The 25,359-nt window shown below is 50.1% G+C and overlaps 1 protein-coding gene across 1 annotated transcript; it reads right to left on the bottom strand.

Moving 5' to 3' along the window:
• MICALL2 (MICAL like 2) lies at positions 1–24,148 on the bottom strand. The gene is made up of 17 exons (XM_017813645.1): positions 24,006–24,148; positions 17,557–17,605; positions 13,866–14,007; positions 11,771–11,931; positions 11,014–11,135; positions 9,970–10,641; positions 9,594–9,763; positions 8,650–8,725; positions 8,217–8,332; positions 7,547–7,696; positions 4,778–4,833; positions 4,149–4,272; positions 3,481–3,571; positions 3,051–3,124; positions 2,614–2,728; positions 1,642–1,688; positions 1–1,550 (listed from the first exon to the last, which is right to left on the bottom strand). The coding sequence occupies exons 1-17, from the start codon at positions 24,146–24,148 to the stop codon at positions 1,453–1,455; spliced, it is 2,406 nt and encodes an 801-aa protein (XP_017669134.1). The 3' UTR covers positions 1–1,452.
• Positions 24,149–25,359: the final 1,211 nt, after the last annotated feature.

Below are 25,359 nucleotides of genomic sequence, written 5' to 3'. Positions count from 1 at the left end.
GCAATTCTTTATTGGGCAAAAGCATATGCAGGTACGGGGTGTCCCATCACTTGTACATACATGGCACACACTGTGGGCACCAGGAACCCCTTCGGGCACCAAGTCCCACCCCGAGCATATCCCTGCCCGGGACGGAGAGTCCCACTGCCACCTCGTGGGAAAGGGACGCATCGCCTCTGCTCTGCCAGCGGCACAGCGGGAGCAAACCTCCTCCGTGCAAATCCCTGGCCCTGCTGGGGAACAGGACCCGCAGAAACCTCAAAATACCTGGCTGGGAGGGAGGAGGGAAGTCCACGCATACCAGAGCTAGAGGCATCATTAATTAATCTGATCTTTCCATGACTGTCTCCATCCTTGCTCCCCAGGTTGACTGGGAAGAGAGGGTGCTACCACATAGGGCAGGTGCCTGGCTGCAGCCACTGAACTGAGGGAGGAGTAGAAAGACTCACTGCCAAGAGGCCAGGACCTGCTCCTACACTCCTGGTCTCACCAAGGTGATCCACAGCACCCCTTGAGGGCGCTGGCTGTCCAGGGACGGAGCCTCAGGCATTGAAATATTGGTCCCATGCAGAAGACTCATGGCTGAGGCAAACCTGTTAATTCCATTCTGCTCCCAGTTAGCACCAGGTTATTAAAAGAAGAGTTCTGTTCATTTTCATCAGGATGGGCCACAGACAATGAAAATCCTGCTTCAGTGTGCAGTCAGAGAAATAAGGTACCTACAAACCTCCCCCACAGAGGGAACAAAGCAGTGAGCAACCCCTCATGGCTTTGAGAAATCAGCCTACAGCAACTCCCAAGAGGAGGTCTGGAAACAAATCACTATTGCTGAAATTGCTGTGGGTTGAGAACATCCCACCCCACAGACACAGAGGTGGTTCTGCTCCCTGCTCTCCCCCACGATGAGGAGGCTGCAGCTCCAGTCTGCACTGGTGTGATAATGGGGAGACCCTCAATCCTTCTTGCCCCACAGCATCTCCCTCTCTGCATCTCTGATGCTGGCCAAAGAGCCACAGCACAGGCAGGGAGGGAGGGACAATGGCCCTTCCACAGACCAGCAAAGCATCCTGGGTGAAACCCTGGGTGACAGGAGTGGGGCACTGTGGGGTGCCATGCAGGGCCACACTCCTGGATTCAGGACTATAATGACCCAAGCACTGGATGGGCAAACTGAGCTCTGCCCTCCTGAGCTGCCAACAGGGCTGAAGCCAGCTCTGAGCTAGAGGCAAAGAAGGAAAACAGTCTTAAAAGTCCATCTTCTGGGAAAGGTGTCCTTGGGCCCCATACCAGGGTCAAAGGGGATTCACACCATCCCTTTGGTCCTCAAACCTGCAGTTTCCATGTCAGGGAGCAGAGGAGCCTCAGCACAGTCCTGCACAGCTCCAGGAAAGCAGGACTGAAGGAAGGACCACACCTTTGATGGGCCTCTCTGAGCTGCTGGGCAAAGGAACATCACTCCTGAGCTTTACTCTTATTTTTCTGCTTCCATATTTTGGACAAGCGGAACTTGTTCTCTTTCCTCTTTGGCTCCTGGCTCTCAAAAGATCCATCTGCAGGAGAGGGAGTAGACACAGAGCAGGTTGATACCCACAGTTCCAGTGCCCCCCAGTGCTGCTCTGTAGGAGTACAAAGGGCCCTTACCCAACTTCTGGATCATGTCTGCCAACATCTGGTCCTCCTCTAGCTCCCTGAAATGGAACAGCATGGTATTAGAAAACTTTGCTGTGTTCATGACAAGGTGTTAGACATCAAAAACCACACAAAGACTGCTGTTATTCCCCCAGTGACTGTTGTTATTCCCCCAACCTCCACAGCATACCCTGAGAAGGGTGCAGGAAAAAACCCCAGCAGTTAGAGTCCTGGACATTAGCAAATTGCATCTGCTTCCCTTGAAAGCAAGAGCCTGTGTGGGGATTTCCAGGCCTTCTCCCAGCTGGCCTGTGAATCATCCGAGTTCATGGAGTGGTGAGGCACCACCACACCCAAGGAGATGAATGAAGGCTGAGACACCAGTAGCCCAGGGTGCTATGGAGGTGCTCACTGCAATGGGGACAAGCACACTGCTATCACCTCCTTGGGCCTGGGCATTTCTAGAATCCAGAAGCTGGAGTTGGTGCCCTGAGGTCAGGAAATGGAGGCTGCTCTCAGCATCAGGAGGCACAAATCCAGCTACTTGACACAGCAGTCTTCCTTTGAACTTGGGAAGGATCCAGCTCTTGGCTACAGTTGTTCCTTCAGTTGCTGCAGCAGTCGAACACATTCCTGGCTTCATGTTCCCAGAGTCTTCCTGCAGCTCACATACTGCCTCCAGCCTACTCATCTCCAGCCTCTCCCTCTCTCTCCCCACCTTCTACATTTTCACAGCCCTTGTTCTAACAGCAGATTTAGCTTGAGAGAACACTGAACAGGGCTGCAGTCCTGATCTCTTTCCAACAGCTGCCAAAGATGGCAGCATTTAGGGCAAGATGGTTGGTGACAGGTGACCACCCACCTCTCGTGGAGCAGAAGTCTGGACTACAGCCATTCATCCATCCCTACAGCCGGGCAGCAGCAGAAATATAATGAAAATCTTCCCTAGTGTTGGCTCATTTCCCACCATCCGAGGGCCCTCACCTGAGTCTGTCCTCATCCAGGCACTCCACAATATTATTCCGATCATTGACCGTGTTTAGGTACGACTCCAGAAGCTCCTTCTCTCGCTCCTTTTCCCTGGTTGTCTTCAGTTCTTCTGCACAAGACAAGGAAAGCCCATCTCACAGCTACAGGTAGTACCTCCCCACCGTGCCTCCCCACTGCTCCAGCAAGTCTAATTTTATTATCCTCACACTCAGGGGCGCATCCTACATTCCCCTGGAAAGCATAGGTGGGTTGGATGTTACAGGGAGTCTGCACCTGACAGCTTGACAGCACAGTCAGGGGACACCCCACAGTGCAAGTGCAATCCCAGGCAGTGCCATTCAGATCTGAAGAACATCCCAGGACTGGTGCACGAAGTGAAGGGATCCACACAGCCTGGGGCCAGCAGGACTCCCAGTGTGGCTGCTCCTTACCTGGCTTGCTCATGAGGCGTCGCAGTTCCGTCTCAATATTCCACTGCTGCTCTTCCAGCTCCTGCTGCTTCATCCTGGAAGGAATGACAGAAGTGATGAGCTCCTGCCCCGCCATGCCCCAGGGCTGGACCCTTCTCATACCATGCTAAAGTCCCAACCTGCATTGCCCACAACCTGGGCAGGGGCTGGTGGGTCAGAGGAAATCTTCCTCCATCACGTTTGTGAAGTTTCCCTCCACACAAGCTCTTCACAGACCCTGGGTGCTCAAAGGCCCATCAGCTAATACTGCTGGCAGTTCTCCCAGGGACATCCTCAACCCTCCTCATCCCACCAGTTGGCACACTATTTTTTTGGGCTGCCACACTCCCTCCCATTCACTGCTCACAGGTGAAGTGCACAAGCAGACAGGTGAATTTCTGGTTGTACTCACTTGTACATCAGTTCTGATTCCTGTCTGAGCAACAGCTGTTTCTCATGGATCAGTTTGAACCAATCCACCATAAGGGCATCCTCGGACTCATCTGCAAAGGAGACAAAGGGCAAGATTCCAGAAGCTGCAGTTCAGCTCCCCTGGCTCAAACACACAGTCCCTTGAGGGAGAGCCTTGGATGAGTTATATGAGCCACAGGCAACCTCAAGTGACAACAGGTAAACTCCTGGGTACAAGGGATGCAGGTCACTCCCTGGGAATTCAAGGAAGCTGCTCATAGATACTCTGCTACAGGACACCCAGCTCATCTTCCACACAGCTGCCTCAACTCTGCCCTTCTGCATGAACCCACTAAGCCCTGTGAAACCAGAGCCAGCCATGACAGCCAGCCTGGCTTGGGATCCAAAAGCCAGATCAATAGTGGCGTTCCACTCCCAAAATTCTCTGGTCCTCAACCAAATTAACACAAGACCTTGCTCAAACCTCAGGTTATGAAACAGTCAGAGAAGGTTTAAAATTCCCAGGGCTTTATCTTTCCACACTAGGTACCTCTGGCAATCTGTTGTCTCACATGTAGCCTGAGCTCTTAAAAATGGAGCCAAGAGTGCCCAGGGGTAGGACATGAGCCTCACACCACCATGATAGAGCTGGCTCATGGTCTCCTTTACCTCCCTCGCAGGCACGCAGCTGCTTCTCCAGATCCACTCCTTTCAACTCCAGCTCATCCAGCTGCTTCTCAATGTCACACACCTTCTCCTGGATTTTATCCTCGGGGATGTAGTCTGGGTGCAGCTAGGAGAGTAAATGTAGGACTGAATACAGCTCAGTGCCCTCAGAACCCCCTCTGAGGTCACAGCCCCAACAGAGATGGGAAGAAGCATAAGGAGCCCAAGTGCAGAGCCACATCCTGCAAGAGCCAAGCCAGCAGAAGTGCAAAGCTGGCTGCTCACAGCAGAGTGGTGACCACTGCAACCCTACAGCACTGCAATACATTTGCTGTGAGTGATAACTCTACCCACATCTGTCAGTCCACAGAATTCTCCCTCCTTTGTTTGGGGACACAACGTCTGCCATAATTTTGTTTGGCTCTGTCTCATTCCAGCTTCTATTGTCTCCCTGCATAGGAGATAACCAGCAGCTTCTCCATCTTGTGTCTGCCCCAGAGCCTTTCACCCTTTTCCTGGGAATCCAAATAAACTCTCCCAGTAAGACGAACTTAGATATATCTGGGCAAGCACTCCAGAAGGATACCAAACAACCCCAGCCTGCTCCCCTCACACCTGGTTTACAGCCATACCTTGGTTGGGGACACCACTTGAGGCTCATATTTGCTTTTTGGAGCAGGGAGTTTAACTAGAAAGGAGAAAAAAAAAAATCAAACAAAGAACGTCAAAACAACCTTTAAATAATTTTATGGCGTGGGGCAGTGCCTACACCAGCAGAGCACAACAGGTCCCAGCCATCCAACAGAGTTCACAGATGACACACATGCATCTGCACGCCTGACCGAGGTGAGAGGTGTGTCCTCACAGCCTGATTTACTCCTCGTGGCTTGTCACTCGGATACCCCTGCTGCTTTCAACCCCAGGGTATAGGCAGTCACCTAATTCAGGTGTGACTTTGGAACTTCCACCCAAGAATATTGACTTCCACATTCATTCACTACCTTGTTAAAACCCAAAGATATTTATGGTGGCAAAACCCACCCCTTATTAAGCTTCCAGAGGATAGCACAGAAAAGCTGGGTTACTGCCACAGGAAACACCAAGATATACTTTAAAATGTCCCTCTAGTGCTCTTTCGCAAGGAAGCATCAGTAAATATTGATGAAACAAAGATGGTCTAGGGTACCTCAGCATAGGTCTCAGGAAACTAAGGTTCAATTCCTCCCACAAAACACTTCCTAGGTGAGAAGTCCCTTAGGCCCCACTACACAGCATTATTTAGGCCCTGGACACCTATTAAAATCAATCCTTAAGCAATATGTATTTGTTCCACTGTGCCTCAGCTTCCTCTGCCCAACTGTGCTGCAAGGATAACTACAGAAGAGTGTGAGGTATTTGGATACCCAAGGGGCTGGGCTGGATAATTACCACAGAGAGAGAACAGAGGCGTACGTGGATGATGTGATAACGAAGGAAAACTCTAATTTTCAAAAGAGCACAGCTGTAAGAAAGGCAGCAGCAGTGCAGGCTCCACACACACAAGGAGAAAGACAGGACAGACAGACTAGGGGAGCCTCATGAGAGTCTCTGGCAACTGAGGAAGAGCTCAAGGACAGCTCTCCAATTGCTCAGCCCTTGCTCTATCGCACTTTCTTAGAAAGAATGCAAAAGGAGAAGATGCTGGATGTGGCTGTGTTGTCCCTGAACTGTTGGCCTCTGTCAGGGATCTCTTCCCTCTGGATGCTGCTGTTTTGCTGCCCCATAAACTACCTGTGACTCACACTTCTCTTAAAGATTCCTCCAAGAGGGACCCGGCCTGCCACGAGCTGTTTGCCTGAGCAACAATTCCCTCTCCCAGCTCAGCCCTGTATCTCCAGGCTCCTTCCAAGTGACCTCTGCAGCACCTCCAACCAAGGCAGAAAGCTGCACCAGTGATCATGAGAAGACCAAGGTCATTGGAGGGGAAGAACCAGTAAAATGACACTCTCTGACCATCTCAGGGTCTGATATCCCCTGATATCCTCAAGTTCTGGCTCTACAGACACAGGATGGGTTGGCTGCTTGCCAGCAAACTGGAAGTAGGACAGTTGGCAAGAAAACCGTGGGGCCTCCTTTCCAACAGAAAACACCACCTACAACAAAGAAAATGAATGATCTGCAGAAATGCTCATCATCCACAGCCCCACACAACCACCAGGACTAAGGGCAAGAACAGCAGCTCTCTGAGTGCTGAGGTAAAACACCTACACAGAGGAGCAACAGTCTGCCCTTAATCCACAGTCTGCTCAGTGACAGCAGCAGCAGACCAGCCTTTCAGATGGCAGACTTGGATACAGATGAAAAGGGGGGGAGACTGCTGGGAAAGTTTCCCAGAGTGGCACTCCCCAGTGGAAACATTAAGCTTCAGAAAGATTGGTATAAACCCTGGCCTCCCTTATCTTAACAGCTCACTTCCTGGGAGAGACTAATGCTGAACTTTGTGGCTGAGCCTAAGGAAAAAAAGAGATGGAAAGTTTTAGGAAAATCATGGCAAAGGAGGCACACTAAACTTTTAAAAAAAAGACAACTGGAGTTTGAATGCTTTGTAGCTGTCAGAGGTCCTGGCTAAAGGACAATGCTGGAACCAGCTAACAAAGCTGAGGCCACCAAGCCATCGGGACCCATCCTGCTTGCTCCAAGGCAAACATCAGGGGCAGGGCTGAGCCATAGTGTGAAGATCATCTGCTCCAGATAGATAAGACAGAGCTAGATGGGGTAAGGAAAGGGGTGGGAAAGAGGCTGAGCAAGCAGGACAGCAGCAAACATCAGGTTAGTTCCAGAAAATTTCATTAGCATAGTGGAGGGATATGATGGAGCAAGGACAACTGGGCAATGGAGGTGAAGCTGTGGTTGAGCATGCAGGAGTAAGGAACTGGATTAAGAGTAGGGACAAACTGGTCAGAACTGGTTAGGACATCTTTGAAAGTCTAAGAAACAGCAGTCTTGGCTCCTGCTGCTGTGGGTCCTGCCAGCTGAAGTCTCTGGCTGACAGTTCTCTGCATTCCTTTTATTTCCCAAAGCCACTCAACTGAAGAGGAACAGAGACATCAAGTAGATCTCAGTTCCCCAAATTAGGAGATGGTCCTCTTCATAGCATTGAGTCTAAAGAATGACAGGGCAGTGACCTTGACAAATCCCTATTTTAATTTCTTCCTTTCCCACTGAATTCTCTGGCCTTGCCGCTTCCTGCTTTTAGGCCAAGCTGGCTAATGAAAATTAATTGCACAGATTTTCTCCTCATGACAACAGCCACAGGATTAGCCACAGAAAACTCGGGGACACATCTCCCATGGTGACCAGTCAGGCTGTTCCCTGACAGTGCAGAGGAGAGAGGGCTGTTCAGTAGGCAGAAGAGATCTTACTTGTAACAGTGCTTGTCTTCAACTGGTTGCCATGTTCCTCCTTCTTGGTAGAGCCCCCAGGATCTTTCCAGTCTTCTTTTGAATTCTGACAGCTCTTGATAAGATCTGAGCTGGGGATCAACAATTTCTTTACGAATCCACCAGAGGAAGCTGGATTAAGAAGCACAGAGAGGTTTTGGGTAAAAAATTTCAACCCTCATCTCATATAAAATTCCTCTATTGCTCAATACCTCTGGGACTCACCACTAGCCAACTCCATTTCTAGTCCTAGTTCTCCTCTCTTCGTGATAATGTAGGGCATAAGCCCAAAGTAAACAGGGAAAAAGCACTGATTACAAGGCCAGAGTAAGAGAAGAGAATAAACAGTTGGGAGAAGAATAGACAGTTGGGAAACATCACCAAGATTTCCCACCATTACATAATCATGCAAGAGAAAGTGAAATCTTGCTGACTGTCTCACAGAATGGCACCCTGTGAAGACTGAGTCCCTCTCCTTGGGGAAAGAGGGCTCTCCAAACAAAGGCACCAGGGCCAAAGCAGGTGCAGAGAGCAAAGATCCCTGAAAGCAAGGCACAGTCTCCACCAAGATGTTCTTCACATGTGCCTTGCAGCACTATTGCCTGTCCCCTGCCTGATAGCAAAATGAAGGCAAAGCTTTTATCCTTCATACCAGAGTCCTGCTTTGCTGGTGGGACAACTAATGGACTTGGCTTTGTCTCCTTGTGTGCTGGGCTCCCTGTTCCCACCTGGGAGTTATCAGTAGGTTTCTTAGAGCCACCTTGGTCTCTGCAAAGAAGAAAGACAAAGGTAGGAAACCATCCCCCTTGCAGAATGGTTCACAGGAAGAGTTCTGGACATCCTGGGCTGGATCTCCATCTGGGATGGTCACACTTTTCTAATCAGAGTCCAGCAATTTGAAATATGCTTTCCCTCCCCAGAAATGAAAGCCTTTGTGTTTTTCATTAATTATTGAAAACAGAAGCACTAAAACACAGAATCTCTTCCCCCCTATGTGCACACAGACCTGCAGCAACAAATACAGATGCAGGAATGGACATCCCCATTCACTTGTCACGGAGACCCTTCATCTCCAAGACACTCACTTGTTGGCTACAGGCTTCAGTCGAGATCTCCAGTCTGCTGGGCTCTCAGACTTGTCTTCACCAACATCTGTGCTTCCTGAAGAAAGGAACACAGCAACATAATATCAGAACCAATAAAAAGAAACAAGCCGGATTTGAGTCTCAGGAGAATCTTAGGAGATACACCATGCACTGGGGCAGATATTATGATGTTGCTGCAGCAAACCAGCACCAGCTCAACAAGTTTAACATGGATGGATTCAGATACAGTATGTAGTAAATAATCTCCGTGGCACTTTGTTCCTTTCAGTTCAAATTCCTTAAAATCTGTGCATCTACAGAAACACAGACACAGAGCAAATGAACAGGCACGTTCAACAGCAATACAACACAAACAGCTCAGATCTCAGAGACCAAAGGCTGGGGCAGGGAGACAGACAAAAAAACCCCACAGGGCACAGCAAACTGCAGAGAGATAGTGCTTCTGGCCCAAAAAAAGACAGCCACTTGGAGGTGCTTGAGACACTGGGAATCCCCAGAATATCATCCCTTGGCCCACTGCTCAGTCACCATGGTGGAAGCTTGGTTCAAAACAGACAAGGAGGCTGAGTGAGCCCCAACTGCAATCAAAACATTATCACAAAGTTCTGGCAAGGTCTCCCATCTGGGAAAGTCTACCTAAACCTCTGAAAGCCACCATGATCCCAACGTTTGATGACAGCAAGTACAACTTCAAATACCTGGAGGTCCTCAGAGCAGTAAAACTCACCAGTGCTAGAAGGAGAAACTGCACAGGGACAAATGGAGGTGTGTTGAGCCCCACAACTCTTGAGCCCCACAACCCTTATGTGATGGCACAGACAGAAAGTACAGGAGTCACGGACACATTCGCTGTGCTGGTCCAAGAGGAAGGCATAAAGTTGGCATGTTATGTCCAGGCAGAGCTGTCTGTGAATCATCCTCACCTTTGTTGCTTTTTGACTCTGGCTTGTGCAGAGAGTCAACGGGTTTGCTGGGAGCCTGGGTCTTGGGCAGAGGGTCTGTAATCTTGTCCTGCTTTGGTGCTGTGTACCCTGTTTTGCCGGACTGTGCTTTTGGAGCTGGACTCTGAGAACTGGCGGGAGAAAACTTGCCACTGCAAAAAACAGAACAGCCCAGTGAGTCTTTTTGAAGGGATAGACCCTTTTAGGTCTTTCCAAAGATTTGTATGTGTCCCTCTACATGTCTTTAAATCTGAGCCACAACAGCAGTCAGGACAAAGGGAAGAAAGATGCAAGGACTTCTCCGAATTATCCCAAGGAACATCTTAGCAGTAAAAAGAGAAAGATAAACAGTGCTTACCTGCTGGATGCTGAGGAGCCAGTGGAACTGAGTCCTCCTGGCCTGCCTGGAGAAATGTTTGATCCAGCCAAAGCCTGCATAATATTGTTACGTGCCTGATCCTTCCCAGCATTCACTCGACTGACCTCAGCAGTGGTTTTGGCAGGGGCAGTTTTGTCAGGGCCATGAGGAGACTGGGCTTGTTTCTGAGTGTCAGAACTTTTATTGCTGGAGGACTCCAACGACCGAAAAAAATTTTCCCGGGCTTGCTGTGTTTTTGTTGTAGAGGTTGTCCAAGGAGGCCCTGCTGGGGTACCTCCACGGGGATCTGTTTTGTTCCCCAATGAGGTACCTTTGCAGTCATCTGATTTATTTACAGCTGAAGAGGACCATGGAGTATTTACACTTCTGAAGCCAGAGCTTCCAGAAGATGAAACAGATGGCTTGGTTGAATTACTGAGGCCTTCCTGGCTGGGTTTCTTCAACACCTGCTCTGGTTTCTTGGGTTCTGCTGCTTTCTGGAACGCCCTGGCAGCAGCAGGGGCTGGGGTACTCTCAGGTTTGTTCCCAGTGCTGTGGAGACCAAAGATCTGGACATTGTCTGGCTGCTGGTGGCTGGTACAGATGAACGTACCGGGCTCAGGCCCAGCTTTGTAGCTTCCAGGAAGAAGCAAGTTCCAACACTGCCTGCACCTGTGGATACAAAAGTATCAGAAAACATCCTCCAGAGGGCTGGGAGGCCACTGACACACAGCTGAGAGTGCAGGCACAACTCCCCCATCAGCACAGAGAGGGTGAAGGTACGACACTGGCAAGGAGAAGACCCTGTGTGCACATTCCTCAGGCACCAGAACAGGAGCTGTTCATAGCACAGCCTCAAGTAGGAAAGATGTGGATGAAAACAGAGCTGTGCAGAGAGTTTCCCTTATGCACAGGTCAAGAGCAAGCCCGAGTTGCCTCCACTTTGTAAAAAATGTCCCACACCACTCTCTCCAGTCCCAAAAGATCCAGGCTGCCCCTCTGCGACCCACAGGGCTGTGCCCCAGCTTTGATGAGCTGCTGTACCTGAAGCAGTTCCTGTGATAGAGCTTCCCGTCGACCAAGTAGCGCTGCACCAGGTGCACATGTTTCCCACAAATCCCACAGCTGCTGCTGGGGACATTCCCGCTCTCCGCCAGGACCCTTTTCTGTGGGGAGAGGCAGTGGGTGAGCAGGCAGCACCATGGCCCCACGTACAGCTACAAATCTCCCAGGCAGACAAGCATTTGGCATGCACAGAGGGCAGAGAAGTGATGTCCAGGAAATCCCTGCTCCCTACAGCCAGTGGAATGGCCCTCAGAAGGACAGAGTATGGGGAATATGTTCCCACAAAGCCAGAGGACCAGGGTGTCCTGTCTGCCTCTAGGAAAATGAAGTGCAAAGGTCTCCGATCTAAATTAGCTGGGAAAAGGTTTCCCCCTTCTTCTGCCCTGTTTTCATCCCTACTGTGCCTTGAAACTGTTTCCAAGAATTGAATCAATGTTTTCTAGCAAAAATAGTACAACCCCTTAAAAATCTCCATCCCTAATATCTAGGAACAGCATATCCATGTCCTAAGACAACCATGTCCTGTTCACCACTAGATGAACCCCAGGTGGCTGATGGTTTTCCAATGACTCCCACCTCAACCTGTGCAGTACCCAGACCTCTGGATTAAATCCCTCATAGTGAGCAGAAAATTTAGGCTAAGTCCTTACCACTAGGAGCCTTGAACTAGCCTAATACTCTATATCTCACTGAACAGATTTAAGCTATAAACAACACCCAAAACCACATTTCTTACTGTGGTAACTGGGGAGGTTTCCTTTGGCTTAGCTCTGGCTGGTGGGTGGGCAGGAGGCAGTTTTGGTGGCACTGGCTTAGGAGGCTCTGGAACAGTTTTCTTCCCAGGATGCTGCTCCGGAGGTTCAGAGGAAGGACGCTTGATTCCAGCCATGCCTCCAACTGGAAGAACAGGAGAAGGGAAGATTTTAAGGGAACATAAGGAAAACTCATGGGTTTAGGAGTAATTCTATAAAGAGTGCCATAGTGGTGCTGACTTGCCACAAGCAGCCTGAAAACACTCAATTCTCTTTGCAGATAAAATAAAACGCCTCAAAATTCACTATGGGTGGAGAAAAGAGAATCTCCAACACACTTCAGTCAAGCAAGGAATGATGCCCTGTGCCCTCAGAAGTGCAGGGAGACTTCCCTGGGAAATGAGGCTTCATGCCAAGTTTTTACAGACAGAACCCCCCCCAACTGTCTCACGGGGATGTTATTTTTGCACCAATTCCTATTCTGAATGAGATGTCTCTGCTCCTTGTGGGATATTTGAGCCACAGCTTCACTTCAAGAGCGACCAATTGAGTGGGCACCCATCTGAAAAGAGATTATACCCTTCTCAGTAAACACAGAGAGAGTCTGGGCAGGGAGCAGAGAGGGAGCCCAGTTCCCAGCAGTCTCCCCTCAAGAAAGCCAGCTATCCAAATAAACACCCAGGGCTCCCACCACAGTGACCAGGGGACGGGTGACAGCTGACCCAGTAAACAGTTCAGGCTTGGGCTGCCCCCTCACTTCCCACTTGTGCCATTTATTGAATTCCCAAAGCCCAGCACAATGATGGGTGGCTTCAGCTCTGTTCTTCCATAAATGCACAACCTCAGTAAAATCTCTGTCCTCCTGTGTCCTGCTTATTTCATGGTCCTGCCGGAACCCATTCGAAGGGCACGGCTGTGATTCTGTGACTCTTCTTGGTGTCAGAGGGCACATTCCAGGCTGGGCTCACTTTCAGACACACACATTCACCCCAGCAGCAGGAATGTAACCGAAGTGTTTTGTGGGACACAAGAGAGTATAAAAATGTGCTGTGCTTGATGATGTGGTAGGCAAGATGCCGAGGGGGAGGGAGCAAAGACCCCAACCTGACCCAGATTCTCACCACTTGGCACAAACACGATGGAATCTGTTTGACTTCAATCAGAATGCTTTTCAAACAAGAAATAAAAAATGGAGAGGGAAGAGGGAAGAAGTTGTGGAGGGAGACAAAAACCATACTTAAACGTGTAAAGAGATGGAGAAGGGGGAAGAGTTTAGACATTAAGGTCAACTCTGAGTGAACTGTGCTTTCTTTCCAAGATGTAGGACATTTTCACTACATATCTCTCCATTTACATTCACCTTAACAAGTTAAGTAATTCATGTCCCACTTTCTAAAGTTTCCTCTGGAGGAACCTGTGAAATTGGTTTATCATATTATTTCATTTTGGATGAGCTTAAAGCCAAATATAAACCAAGACTACAATAATGCTCCTGCGAGCCCAGATAAACTCTCCAGTACGTGAATATAATGCCTTGGCAGCTCTGTGGCCTGTTTTATGTTTGACAGAATTGCTACCACAATTATGCCAGTTAAGGCGATAATTTCCTTCTTCCTTCCATCATTAATGCTGTGCTGTACAAGCACTACCACTGACGTTGTTGCATTGGCACAGCCCCACAGACAAGCTCAGCCTTGTTTGACTCCATGTTCTCACCAGCTCTCCAGTGTGGCAAAGACTGGAACAGGGCTGGAGGTGCTCGAGAAAGGAAAGCTGAAGTAGGGACCACGGAGAGGAACCTCCAGTGCTCCTGTCTGGCTGGACCATACAAATTTTCAGACTGTGTTTTAAATTTTAAGGCAGCACTTTTAAAGACAAGACATGGCCCTGTACCCTTCCAAAAGCACTGGTGCAACTGTGGCTGGTGTGCAAAGAGTTCAGGTCCCCCACTGAAACAGTTCTGGAACCAAAAAGGCCTCTATGCAGTCTATTTTGCTTTTCCAAGCCTGTTAGGAGGCAAGGGAAAGCACGGAATGAAGCCCTGATCCTTCCCATCCCTCCAGGGAATATGGTACTTACTAGGAGACCGTCCATGGAAGTAGTTATAATACTGGGAAACATAGGTGAGGATGCTCAGCCTGTCTGGTACCTTCAGAGCAACCATATCCTCTGCATCCAGCAAGGCTGGGATCCCCAGCTCCTCCTCCGCCACTCGAAATGCCTGGAGAAGGAAGGGGAAAAAAAAAAAAAAGGGTCTTGTCCAGCCCAGACAGCAGAGCTGCTTCTCATCAGAAGTAAGAAACTGCACTGCAAACAGCCCCACTCAAATAATAACTGTACAGGGGAACAGCTGCACCAGTTTAACTCCTACATTGTGCGGCCGTTACTGGAACCAACGGAGTCGTGGCTTCCAGCCACCGCCTTGAGAAATCCAGGCAGGGAGCCAAAAATCTGGCCTGGCAAGCTGGCCATAGCTCACTGCACAGGAACTCACCTGGGCTTCCCCTGCTCTTCCTCCAGCCTGCCTCTGTCTGGAAGTGCACAGCTGCAGAGAGCCAGGCCTGGCAGAAGGGAATGTGTCAGTCCAGGCTGGCAGACTCGTTTCCAGGCTTCCAGCCCAACCTGGAGCGCTCCCCAATTAACGGTGGGCTGGTAGGTGCTTGCAGGCAGCTTTCATATCCAAGTGTTGTGCAAATGTTAAAGCTTCCTCTCTACTACTGTCTGCTCTCACCCATCTGAAAATGGGAAATCTTGGGCTGCAGGAGGGACCCCTCTCTCCCAGACCAGAAAGGGGGAAGAGAGGCATAATGCAGGAGAATTCCTGATACCTAGCTCCCTTCCAGCTTAACTGTTTCCATGCTACCTAGCATGTATGTGGGGCAAATATTCCTCTTTGTGGTGCTCTCTGCTTTGAAACTGCAGGATCCAAGTCAGGTAAAGGAGGCAAAAGCTATTTTCTTTTGCCTCTGAACAAGAGACTTTATTAGAGGACTAAAAAGAAATTGGAACATCCATGAAGCAACTTTGCCCTCACTCAACTCAGTGTAACACTTTTACTAAGGACTTTCTCCAGCCTTGTTCCTTCTCAGCTTATAGGAAAAAATCCTTTCCCTCCCTCTTTGGAGCATGCCCTTTGAAATGCCAACACAGCAAAGCAAAACAGCACTTGCAGGACCAGAGGCACAAAGAAGGCTACTGTTGAAGCCCACAGTGAAGGGGTTAACAAAAGACTTGAATATATTAAAACCCTCCGAATCTGACCTCTGGCACGGACACACACAGTGTTGGTGTACAAGCCAACCACTCCTGCTTAGAAGAAACAAACAGCCACTATTTTTCAGCAAGATAATTACCATTTTTTTCCATTGGGTATCCTAGTAAAAATGTAACAGAGCTGACATTAAAAATGCTTTCAGCCAGTTACCTCCGTCTGTGTCATCCCAGCTGCCAGCCCAGTCTGGCACTTGCCTGTCTTGTAAACTGATATTTAATGTATTCTTTGGAGTGTTCCCCATTCCTGGCTGCACAACTGGTCTGACCAGTGGAGTTTTCTTGCTGGACATTCCTGGTGTGCAGAAAAGTGGGAACATAAGTCATGCCACCTCCTGCCACACTGTGCCACAGGTCAGACAATGCAACAGGCACAGAACAAGGGCAAGGGCTGCCTGGACCACGAAGAGGAGGGTGTTCTATGCACACAACAGGTTTGGCCAGAACCAGGTGAGCAATGCAGAGAGCAGCACTAGGATGTGGTGTCCCATGTGCCTACAGCATCCTCATATTCCTGGCAACTGCTCTTGGCTGAAAATCCAAGAGAATCACAACCTAACAGGGTCCAGCTGCCCTTCTGCTCTACCTACCTGCCCAGGTAGAGGAGCAAAAAGAAAGAAGCAACACATTATTTCTGCATTATACTTTTCATCAGTGCAGATTCAAGTGCTTTCCAAGGGAGGGAAGTGCCACTGCTGCCTCATCTATGCAAAATGGGAAAGTGATACACTCAAGGCCACTTGAGCCAGCCTGGCACAGCCTCCTTCTGACACAGGCTCTATCTGCTGCACCACACCACCATGCACCAGCACTGAAAGAGCTGGATCCAAAGCCTCTAGAAACCTTTCTCCTCTTTATGTATTTTTGAAATCTTTAACAAAAATTGCCACCAACTGAAATTTTTCTAGGGCTTGGGATTGTTTTTTTGGCACTTGAGAAGTGACACATTCTTCCTTGGCAGAAGACCTTATATGGTAAATCGCAGCTCAAACAAGCCTTTTTCACTTGCATAATACAGCCCCTGAAAAGAAGTTTTTGAATGGTGAGGCATCAAGGAGAGTCTGAACAACAGCAGAGAAATCAGACCCACTCGTATCCCAAGGGCAGTCAGAGCAAGAAAGTGTAGGAGCTAGGATGGAGAGTAGTCTGATGGGGGAGGCCAGCCCAGGAGACAACAGGGAGATGGAGGGTCAATCCCACTGAGGGCAGAACCAAAGCAGCAGGATACCAACAGTTAAAATGCAACTTAGTCAAGTCATCCTACAGCAGGTAGAAAAAAGGAGAGAGCAAAACAAAGGACATAAAAGAAACCAAGAAAGGGGGGGGACACACACAGACTGTGACAAAGGAGGGGAGTAAGTCTTTATGAGAGGCACAAAGAAGCTTTTCATTAATAAAAGCAGTGGAGGCAGCTCGTACAGCTCATTTCCCAGAGACAGGCAGAGCCAAGACCATCAGCCCAGCCAGGGAAGGAGCAACACTCAGGGCTCCAGAGAACTCCAGTCAGGATGCCCGTCCATGGCAAAGGGGCCTTGATGTCTTCCCACTTCCAAACCTCCAGGGCAAAACACATGGTCTGAATCTCACCTCGAAGCGAAGAACAGGCAGGGCTGAACCCCAGAGTGGGACTAACTGCTCACACACTGCAGCACCAGCTCGGGAGAGGGGCTCCATCACAGGCACTGTGGGTGAGGCCAGGGATAAAGGGGAGCAGAAGCAAAGGAGCCAGGGAGGGACAAGTTTAGCTCTCCCAGCAGCAAGAACCACTTCACCTCAGCTCACCGTGTCAGAGGATGTCAATCCTCCAGCCCAGACAAGAGTAAGCTGCCATGGTTCGTTCACATCCCAAGCTCCTGCCAAGCAGCCATGAAGCTGTGTGGAATGATGCCAAGGGAAGAGAAGTATTATAATCCACCACCTCTCTTTTTGTGATGGAGAAAGGGAGGGGAAAATCCTTCCTTGGGTTACTAAGCCCATGCTTGAATCCAGTGCAGGAGGGGGTTGGCCTGTGTAACTTCTACTTTCTTCATGGAAAGAACATGAGAAACTCCAGTGCCATGCTGCAGTGAAGTGTCCAGGCAGGATCAGGTTTTAGGATGTCTCCACCTTGACTCCCTGTACCAGGAAGGAACCAAAGTGGGGGGATACTCCCTGTGCTTCCTCTCTCACACCAGCAACCTCCCAGCTCCTGCTCTATCCCTCAGGAGCATCACACACTCAACATGTCTATGTTTTGACCTCTAGCATCTCTCTCTAAGTTCCTGCTGCCACTGGAAACAGGCCAGCAAAGAAGCGTGAACAGTCTGATGGTGATTTCAAGCAGCCAACCAGTCTGGACATTGCTGTTCAAATGAGAAGGTTAGGAGGTGCAGAATAAGGCAAAGGGTTTGAATACAGCACACTTGGCACACAGTGTCTGCAGGGTTTCTGTTGCTATATCACACAAGCAAGGTGTCAGGTTACAGACTAAACCAAAAGTAAAACATCAGAAGTTACTTACCAACTTGTTGTTCTCATACACATTTTCTTTACTAAGGGAGTCGAAGTTTCTGAAATACAGAAAGAATAGAAAAATCTCAGGCTGGTGTTGCAGAGCAAACTGCTTCACTTCCAGCTTCTCAAACCTCTTGGAGCCTCACTGGGACAGAGCAGCCCCATACCCTCAGACAGCTCCAGAGAGAGCAGCGTGGCAGATCCCACCCGAGACAGTCACAGACGTGCTGTACCTCCCAGGGCAGAGATGTGCAGCAGGCAGAGCCATCTGCCCACAGGCAGCACAAGACAATCTGGCACATCTACCCTTGCAGGGCTGACTCCCACAGCTGCCAGTGGACAGGACATGCTGATGCCAAAACATCCCAGTCAGATTGAGGGGTTCTGCTGAGATAGCCAGGAGCAACCTCTAACTTATGGGGTGGTTTCTGTTCCCCAGAAAAGCCTTGCTTCTCTCCCATCTCATAAAGATACACCAATGCCTGCCAGCCAAGTTTTAACACTCTCTCCCTGAAAGTATTTCCCAGTCATATCTATGTTCTTCTCCTATCTTGAAAGTTGTCTCCACACAGAGAGACCTCAGCTCCAAGGAGGTCTCTCATGGATCCCTCATATGCTGCACGAATCACATGCTTCTCCAACACACTCATATCTCAGAAGATCCTGGGCCCAGCAGCACCCAAGTTCTGGTTTCAAATCCTCTCTTCACCTCTGTAAGAGCTCCACAAAACCAGCACCAGGAATCTGCCTGGGAACTACCTCTGCCCACAACACCATCCTGCGGCTGATAACACCAAAGTTGCCAGCAGGAATCTTATTCTGCTTTCCCTGGGGCTGTACTTTTGATCTGTAATCATAACCAATAACTGAAAAGGAAGCAAGAATTATTGTTTGCAAGCTACAAGCCAAAGCAAACAATTCCTTTCCGTTGTCCCCAGATATCATCTCCCTCTTCCCCTCTCCCCAGGTTTGCTCTCCCCATCTCTGGTCCAGCCCAGATGCCATTCTCTCTGCACTGTGCTGCGAACTCGGAACCTGGGACCTGGCAGGACAGGGATGAAAGCACAGAGAATAATGAGTTTGTGCTACTGAAAGTAGAGCCACAGTGTGCTTCCCTCGCCCATAGCAGAACGTGTCCCTGGCTTAGGAAACAGCCACAATCAGCCTTGTTTTAAACTGACAGCCACTTGCTAAATTGTGAATACAAAACTGGCTGTTGGCTGGCAGCCCTGCTCTCCAACACTGCTCCCTCCTGCCCAGGCAAGCGGGCGGGGTCAATTCCCTGCCGATAACCCCGTTTCACTTTACAATCCTTGTGTCTGCTGGAAAAGAGCTAAGCGAGAGGCTGACATCCGAGAGGAAACTCTCCTCACTGATAAACTGAAAAGGCTACAGCACCAACTTTGCATGTTCTGCACTTCTGCACTTTCTACCCGGTGTGGACCTACCCCGTGAGCCAGTCCCTCACCTGCGAGAGGAGCCAGGGTAACAGTGTGACAGCCGGGGCAAAGCCGGCCCACTGCGACCTATTCATGAGACAAACACATGATCTGTACCGCAGCACGGGAACTTTTTCCACCACTTGCAACAGCAAGGAGCAAGCCAGGTCCTTTATCTGCTTAGTACAGAAGGTGGAGCATTACATCATAAATAAGAGAGGCACCTTCAGCAGGTTTGCTCATCACGCCACAGCTTATGCCTCCTCCCAGCTTCCCACATCCGGTACTGCTACGTGGGATAAGGAGGGAAAGAATGATAGATAAGACCCAAAGGTCTAACTCCCCCAAGGAGCACGTAAAGAAAAGGCACATCCCACTCTAAATCACGGACTCTTTCCTGTGCAAAATCAAAGGGAATTGAGGAGGTTTTTCTTCAAGCAGTGCTCCTGCCCAGAGATTTCCCTTCCCTGAGACAATGGATTAAAAAGAGCAACAAAAATAATCAAAAGCCAAAAAAGTTTCAGTGAAACAATAGATATGATCATCCTGGTTGAGTCAGGCGAGAAAAATGTCTTTTTCTAAGAACCAGCTGAAGGAAGTGATTGCACTGTTCTGCCTCACTCCCAGTTCTGTTCCCAAATAGTCTCTGTAGCAGGAAAATGAATGAAAACACCTGCAAGAGCAAAGAGGAGCTCCTGCTTCCTTGGTCATGCTGACACTTAAAACATAACACACTGGAATTACTATTTACTGTCAGTTAATATCCTTCAACCACGCTGAATGCTGTTTGCTGTGATGGTGTGTGCACTGCCTGGCATGGAGCAGAGACCTAAAAACCCCAATCTTTTCAATGTGAATGTCTCAAATCCCCTTCTATTCCTCGAAAGAGACTGCAAACAATCAGGTTATTTGGTCATTTCAAGAGTCTCCTGATGTCTCAGCATCACTTCTTCCCTGGATATTCAGGTGAACTGCTTACATATAATATTTCTTTCGGAAATTGATCTTGCTGGTGCATCTCCTATCTTGGAGTATCAAAGCTCTCTGGACCAATGTAATCCTAAGACAGTAAAGCTAATACAAACAGAGAAGTAGGAGTTCTCCACTGAAAAAACACAGGCAACTGAATTAACTGGAAGAGGTGAAAAATATAAACATGACCCAAGAGAAGGCCTCCAGTGCTGGAAACAAATCAGAGTGGATTTCACTAGCATAGGAATAAAGGTGAAGTTTTTAGCTCCCCCAAAAAATCCTTCCCTTAGCAAAAGCGTGGCTGTGTATTTCTCAGGTCCACAAATCTCCGTGACCACCCACTGCTCCAGCTGCAAACATGCCACAGTCCTCTGCAAGCACATGTGCTTCCACAGGAGGAATCTCTGCTGCTGCTACTGCAAGCACTAACTTGATTGGAAACTTGACCTTGGAGCAGACTGAGAAAAAAAAGTAAAACCCAGAGCCATGATGGCACCAAAAAAGTTTCTGCTTCTTGGCTCTTTTGTGCTGTTTTCTCCATAGACAATGAGATATGAGCAGTCAAGGGGATCACTGAGAAAGAGCAAGGTGCCCTTTGCCAGCTCACAGTCCTTGGACAGGGGGCTCAAATCCATTGTGCCCTGCTGGGAACAGGACCTTCCAGCTGCGCTCTTTCTGGAGGTGCAAACACTTGGGGGACAGGGACAGGCTGGGAATCCCAGGTGGAAGATGGCCCCCTTCCACACTCCTGCTCATCCTCCTCTCAGGAACTCTGCTCCACCCTGCTGTGCTCTTGCTGGCAGCTGCAGTGTGCTGCTGGGGTGACCGACAACAGACAAGGCTCCCTGACACCCAAACCATCCTCCCCACACCTGCACCTGTCACACAATCCACAAACCCACGAAGCCAAGCAGGAGGCTCTGCTTCACCCCAGCCTCTTGCTAAGGACATGGAAACTGCAGGCAACTCGTCCTCAGCAGGGTCAGGACCCTCCCTGCCCACACTGACTACCTCAGCCTCATCCTGCCCCACTGAGCTGACAGTGACCTGGGAAATGCTGCTGAAGGAAAGGGCACTCACTGCTGCTCAGCTGCCAAGAGGGATTTCACAACCAGCCCATTCACCAGCTTGCAGTCTGTGAAAGAGCAAGATCCCAGACAAAGAGAAGGTTCTTAATCAAAACCTTTCCTTGACATCTGGCATTAATATCTGAGCGAGCGTGCACAGCTCCCCTGCCTCTTCTAACCCACTTATCAGGCCAAGGTCACTAAAACCGTGGCTGGAGCTTGCACAACCATCACCACCACACATGGCAGCTGCTGTCCTCAGCCTCCCACCACGCTGCCACGAGGCTTCATGTCCCTCTGAATAGAGGAGTCTCAGGACTCCACAATCATCCCAGAAAACAGGCTGGGACCTGCCTGACACAGCGTGTGTGCCTGGCTGGGGCTGGCTATGAAGCACTCCTCAGCTGGGATGAAAAAAATGAATTTCCATGGTAAATCAGCATGCATCTTCCCTCCCCCTGAGCATCCTTGTATGAGTGGGAAGTGAGTGGGAAATGCATTTCTAATTTTACACAGCCTGCCCTGTTCACTGATAACACACAAACCAACATCAGCTAAGTTCTGGAGAAGTTACCGCAGTTTTTTGTTTTCCATCAAGAAAACAGGAAGGGAGGAGAGACCCCCACCAGCCTGTCATCTGAGCCACATATCCCACAAGAGAAGCCTGTGATTATGTCCATGTTTTGCAATTGCTTGAAGTTTTCCTGGTAATTTCTCAGGCTCCTGCAAGGAGAAATCCCCTGCACTCAGCCCAAGAATGTTATTTATATAAACCAAGACAGAAGACACACTGTTGCAAAACTCTGATGCCGTGACTAAATTGTTCCGCAAGCGATTTATACAGCAGAGCTGCTGCAAGCACACCAAGAGCTCCAAACACCAATTACCCTTTCCTAGTTTTATATTCAGTCTGACAGTCTTAATCTTTAACAGGGATCTTTGCTAGAAGCAAGGGCAGGAGCCCCGGATGAGCCCCTGGGAAGCAGGAGTGACAAACCACATGTGCACCCAGCTGCATTTCTCTGCTGGTGTCTCCTGCACCAAGAACAGTCAGAGAAGCTTTTACAGACATAAGGACAGTCTGCACAAGTATTCTGCTCCAGGATCCAACACATGACACCTGGCAGCCCTGGCCAACAGCCACTTGAAAGTGTAATTTCTTTCCAGCAGGACTTTGCCCAGCAAGGATACACCTGGTGCTTTCCTGTATTACAGCACTGACACTGAGGAGGGAGGTCACAGATAAAAGCTTCTCCTACTTTAACCTCCAGGCAGTCCTTGCCGAGCTGGTCCAAGTCAGAAAGAGCTTCTGTAAGGTCCTGAATAAAGTCAGGCAGAGTGTCCATCATAAAAGAAAATGAATGGGAACAGAGAGATGCCAGAAGGAACATCTTCCCTCTTCAGCACAGAAGAATATATTTAAGATATGTCTATCCACAACCCTTGCTGCACAGTTCAAGGATTATAAACAACACACTAAACTGGGCAACGGGATTGTTCCAGTTCTCAAGTTGCTGAGCCCCTGTGTTCAGCCATGCTCCAGATGGGCCAGCGACAGAGTCTGCCAGGAAGCAGTCACAGCCCCCCTACGAGCCCCTCCTGGCCACCTCAACCTTTCTGCCCTGGCATTTTGTATTTTTGGGACTGTGAATCAAAGGAAGGAAAGGAAATATCTGGAGTCACATGGACATGACAGCATGTCAGGAAGTCACACACAGCAACACCCTGGTGACTTGCCCAAGCACTGGGGACAACACAGAAAGCGTGCCTGAGGCTCCTGCACTAACCTCCTGCTGCCCAGGCCTGCTCCAGCCTCTTTTCAAGTTTCAATACAACAGAGGAGAGAAAACAGGAGGAGACCTTCTCTTGGGTTCCACCAGAAGTGAGATACCCGTAAGAGGGATCTCTGCACACAAACCCATGTGGCAGGCTGTCCTGGGAGCGTGAGGAAAAAGGCAGAATACATGGGACAGGAGGAAAACTGCAGTAAAGACCACCCAACCTGTTCCTCTACCTGCTGGACATATCTGACCAGGAGAGACCTAATGCTTCAAACAATACTCCTGGGCATGCTTTGAGCTGCTCCCTTGCCTTTACCTCTCCCCTCAATTCCCCCATCTAAAAGTCCAAAGAACCCAGGAGTAAAAGCAAAACCAAAAGAAAAACCAATTATGAAGCAGGATCTGTGACCCCCTTTTGTTAACATTTGGGCAGGGACAGTTCAAAACCCTCAGGGCATGGAAAGCACTTTAACTTCCCACAGGCAGAGCTCTAGATGGGAAAAACAAGGATGTGCAGGAATATAGTGGCTGTCGGGCCCTGCCCTTTTACTGCATTTTGTTTAAATAGCCCTCGCCTCCCGACTGCTGAGCGCTGCCGTCGGGCTGAGCGAGGAGAGCCCAGCCAGAGCAAACACAACAGCAAAGAAGGAAACGCTCCCTCAAAGATCGGTGCCTGAACTTGTTTTGCAATGGAAAGGACACATTTAAAACATTTATAACTCAGCCACAGATGGAAGAAAAGGGAAAAAGGGAAAATATAGGTGTGTGGGGGGGGAAAGCACATGTAGGCAGAGGGAGAGCAGAGCTTTTCTCCTGGAGATTTCGAGCGTGGGTGTGAGCAGATTGCTGCTGGTGGGTGATGTGTGTACAGGGAAGGCAAGAGCCCAGGGCCCGGGGTCCACAGCTCGATGGACGGCGGGATGACCACAGCCTGGTGAGGGGTCCTGGGCAGATGGAGGATGTGGGGCCACAGCCCGATGGACGGCGGGATGGCCACAGCCCATCTGCAGCTCGATGGATGGTGGGATGGCCACAGCTCAGCAAGGGTTCTGGGCAGACGGAGGATGCCGGGTTTGCAGCCCGATTGACTGCGGGGTGGCCGCAGCCCGGCGAGGGTCCCCGGCCACGAGCGGGGGGTCCCAGCCCCGCCGAGCCGGCAGCCCCAGCGCGGACCTCGACGCCCAGCCAGGTACTCACATGAGGTCGGGGCGGTGTCGGTGCAGGATGGCGCAGAAGGCGAGGCCGTCGCGGAACGAGGTGGTCATGTTGGTGATGCTGACATCGCGGTAGCCCTCGCACTGCTGCCGGCACCAGAGCTGCAGGTTCTGGATGGCGGCCATGGCCCCGGCGGGCGCCGCGGGGCTCGGCAGGGCCGGGCAGGGCTGCGGACCCTCCGCCCCAGCCGTGCCCAGCCCGGCCGGAGCTGCCGGCGGGGGGCGGCCGGACCGGCCGGGAGGAGGCGGGGAAAGGGGCGGGCGAGGGGCGGGGGCGGCCCCGCGGGGCCTCCTCCCCTTGGGCTGTGCCGGCCGGGAGCGGGGGAGCGGCGGGGAACGCGGGGATGTGGCTGCGGGGCGGCCTCGCCCCACGGACACCGGGGCAGCAGCACCCCCGGGACCGCCCTGTCGCGACACGGGACCCCACACAGCGCGCTTCAAGGGCTTTTTTTGGTTTTTTTTTTTTGCTCCCGCACAAAAACATTCAAGTGTCCTCCTTCTCGAAGGGGCAGCCGCAGCGGGGGAGTCCTGAATCGTTTTTAGTCGCTGGGAAGGGTGTTTTCCCCTATTTGGAGGAAAAAAGTTAAAAATCGCGATAAATCACTTAAATTTAACTGTCCTCTGGGTAATCCCGCGCTGGGAAGGCGGATTTATGCCCAGCATCACCATTCTCTCTGTTGGTGTGAAACCAAGTACAAGTGCTGCAGGGGAGCCACCACGAGCCCCTTTCCCACCCTCCTGAGATACCACTGGCCACAGAACGAGGAGGAGGAGGGAGGACGAAGCAGGGCTGCCCAGAGGTCTCATGGTGGCCGGGGAGGGAGGGAGGCCAGCCAGGGCCAGAGGATCTGTCCGTCCTGGGGCAGCACATCAGGCATTGGCAGCTGTCATGGAATCATGGAGTGGTTTAGGTTGGAAAAGACCCACAGCCACGTACCTCTGCACCCCATCCCCACAGAGAAGCTTGGGGTGGTGGGTGAGGGAGCAGGAAGGTGGCTCCTGCTGCCGTCCTGCCCTGCTGGGCTCGCTCCAGCCAGCACTGTGGTGGCCAGTTCATTACAGCTGCCCCACAACACACACATCCCATAAAATAACTCACCAGACCTCATGCAGCTGCCAAAACAGCAGAAAAGACAAGGTAACACTTAAAGAGCTGCCTATAAATTAGGTAAAAATAATTAATAATACATATAATATATTAACAGCATTTCTGTGACATGATATGGATAATATACATTAATATATAAATACCTTACGAATAATTCAGAGTGTTTCCATTTCATCAACAATCACTGGCCAATGTATTTACTTTATGGTAAGGATTATACATTTCATTA

This window comes from Lepidothrix coronata, unplaced genomic scaffold (assembly GCF_001604755.1).
Source record: "Lepidothrix coronata isolate B3197 unplaced genomic scaffold, Lepidothrix_coronata-1.0 Scaffold41, whole genome shotgun sequence".
In the NCBI taxonomy this organism is placed as follows: Eukaryota; Metazoa; Chordata; class Aves; order Passeriformes; family Pipridae; genus Lepidothrix; species Lepidothrix coronata.
Note: the sequence above shows the minus strand (reverse complement) of the source record. Positions and strands in the feature narration are given on the sequence as shown.

Coding starts and splice junctions, on each gene's coding strand:
- MICALL2 (XM_017813645.1), bottom strand. CDS start 24,148: ATGGCCGCCATCCAGAACCTGCAGCTCTGGTGCCGGCAGCAGTGCGAG. Junction 10,642..11,013: donor TATCACAGGAACTGCTTCAG/GTACAGCAGCTC, acceptor TTGTATCCACAG/GTGCAGGCAGTGTTGGAACT. Junction 1,689..2,613: donor CTGGATGAGGACAGACTCAG/GTGAGGGCCCTC, acceptor GTTCCATTTCAG/GGAGCTAGAGGAGGACCAGA.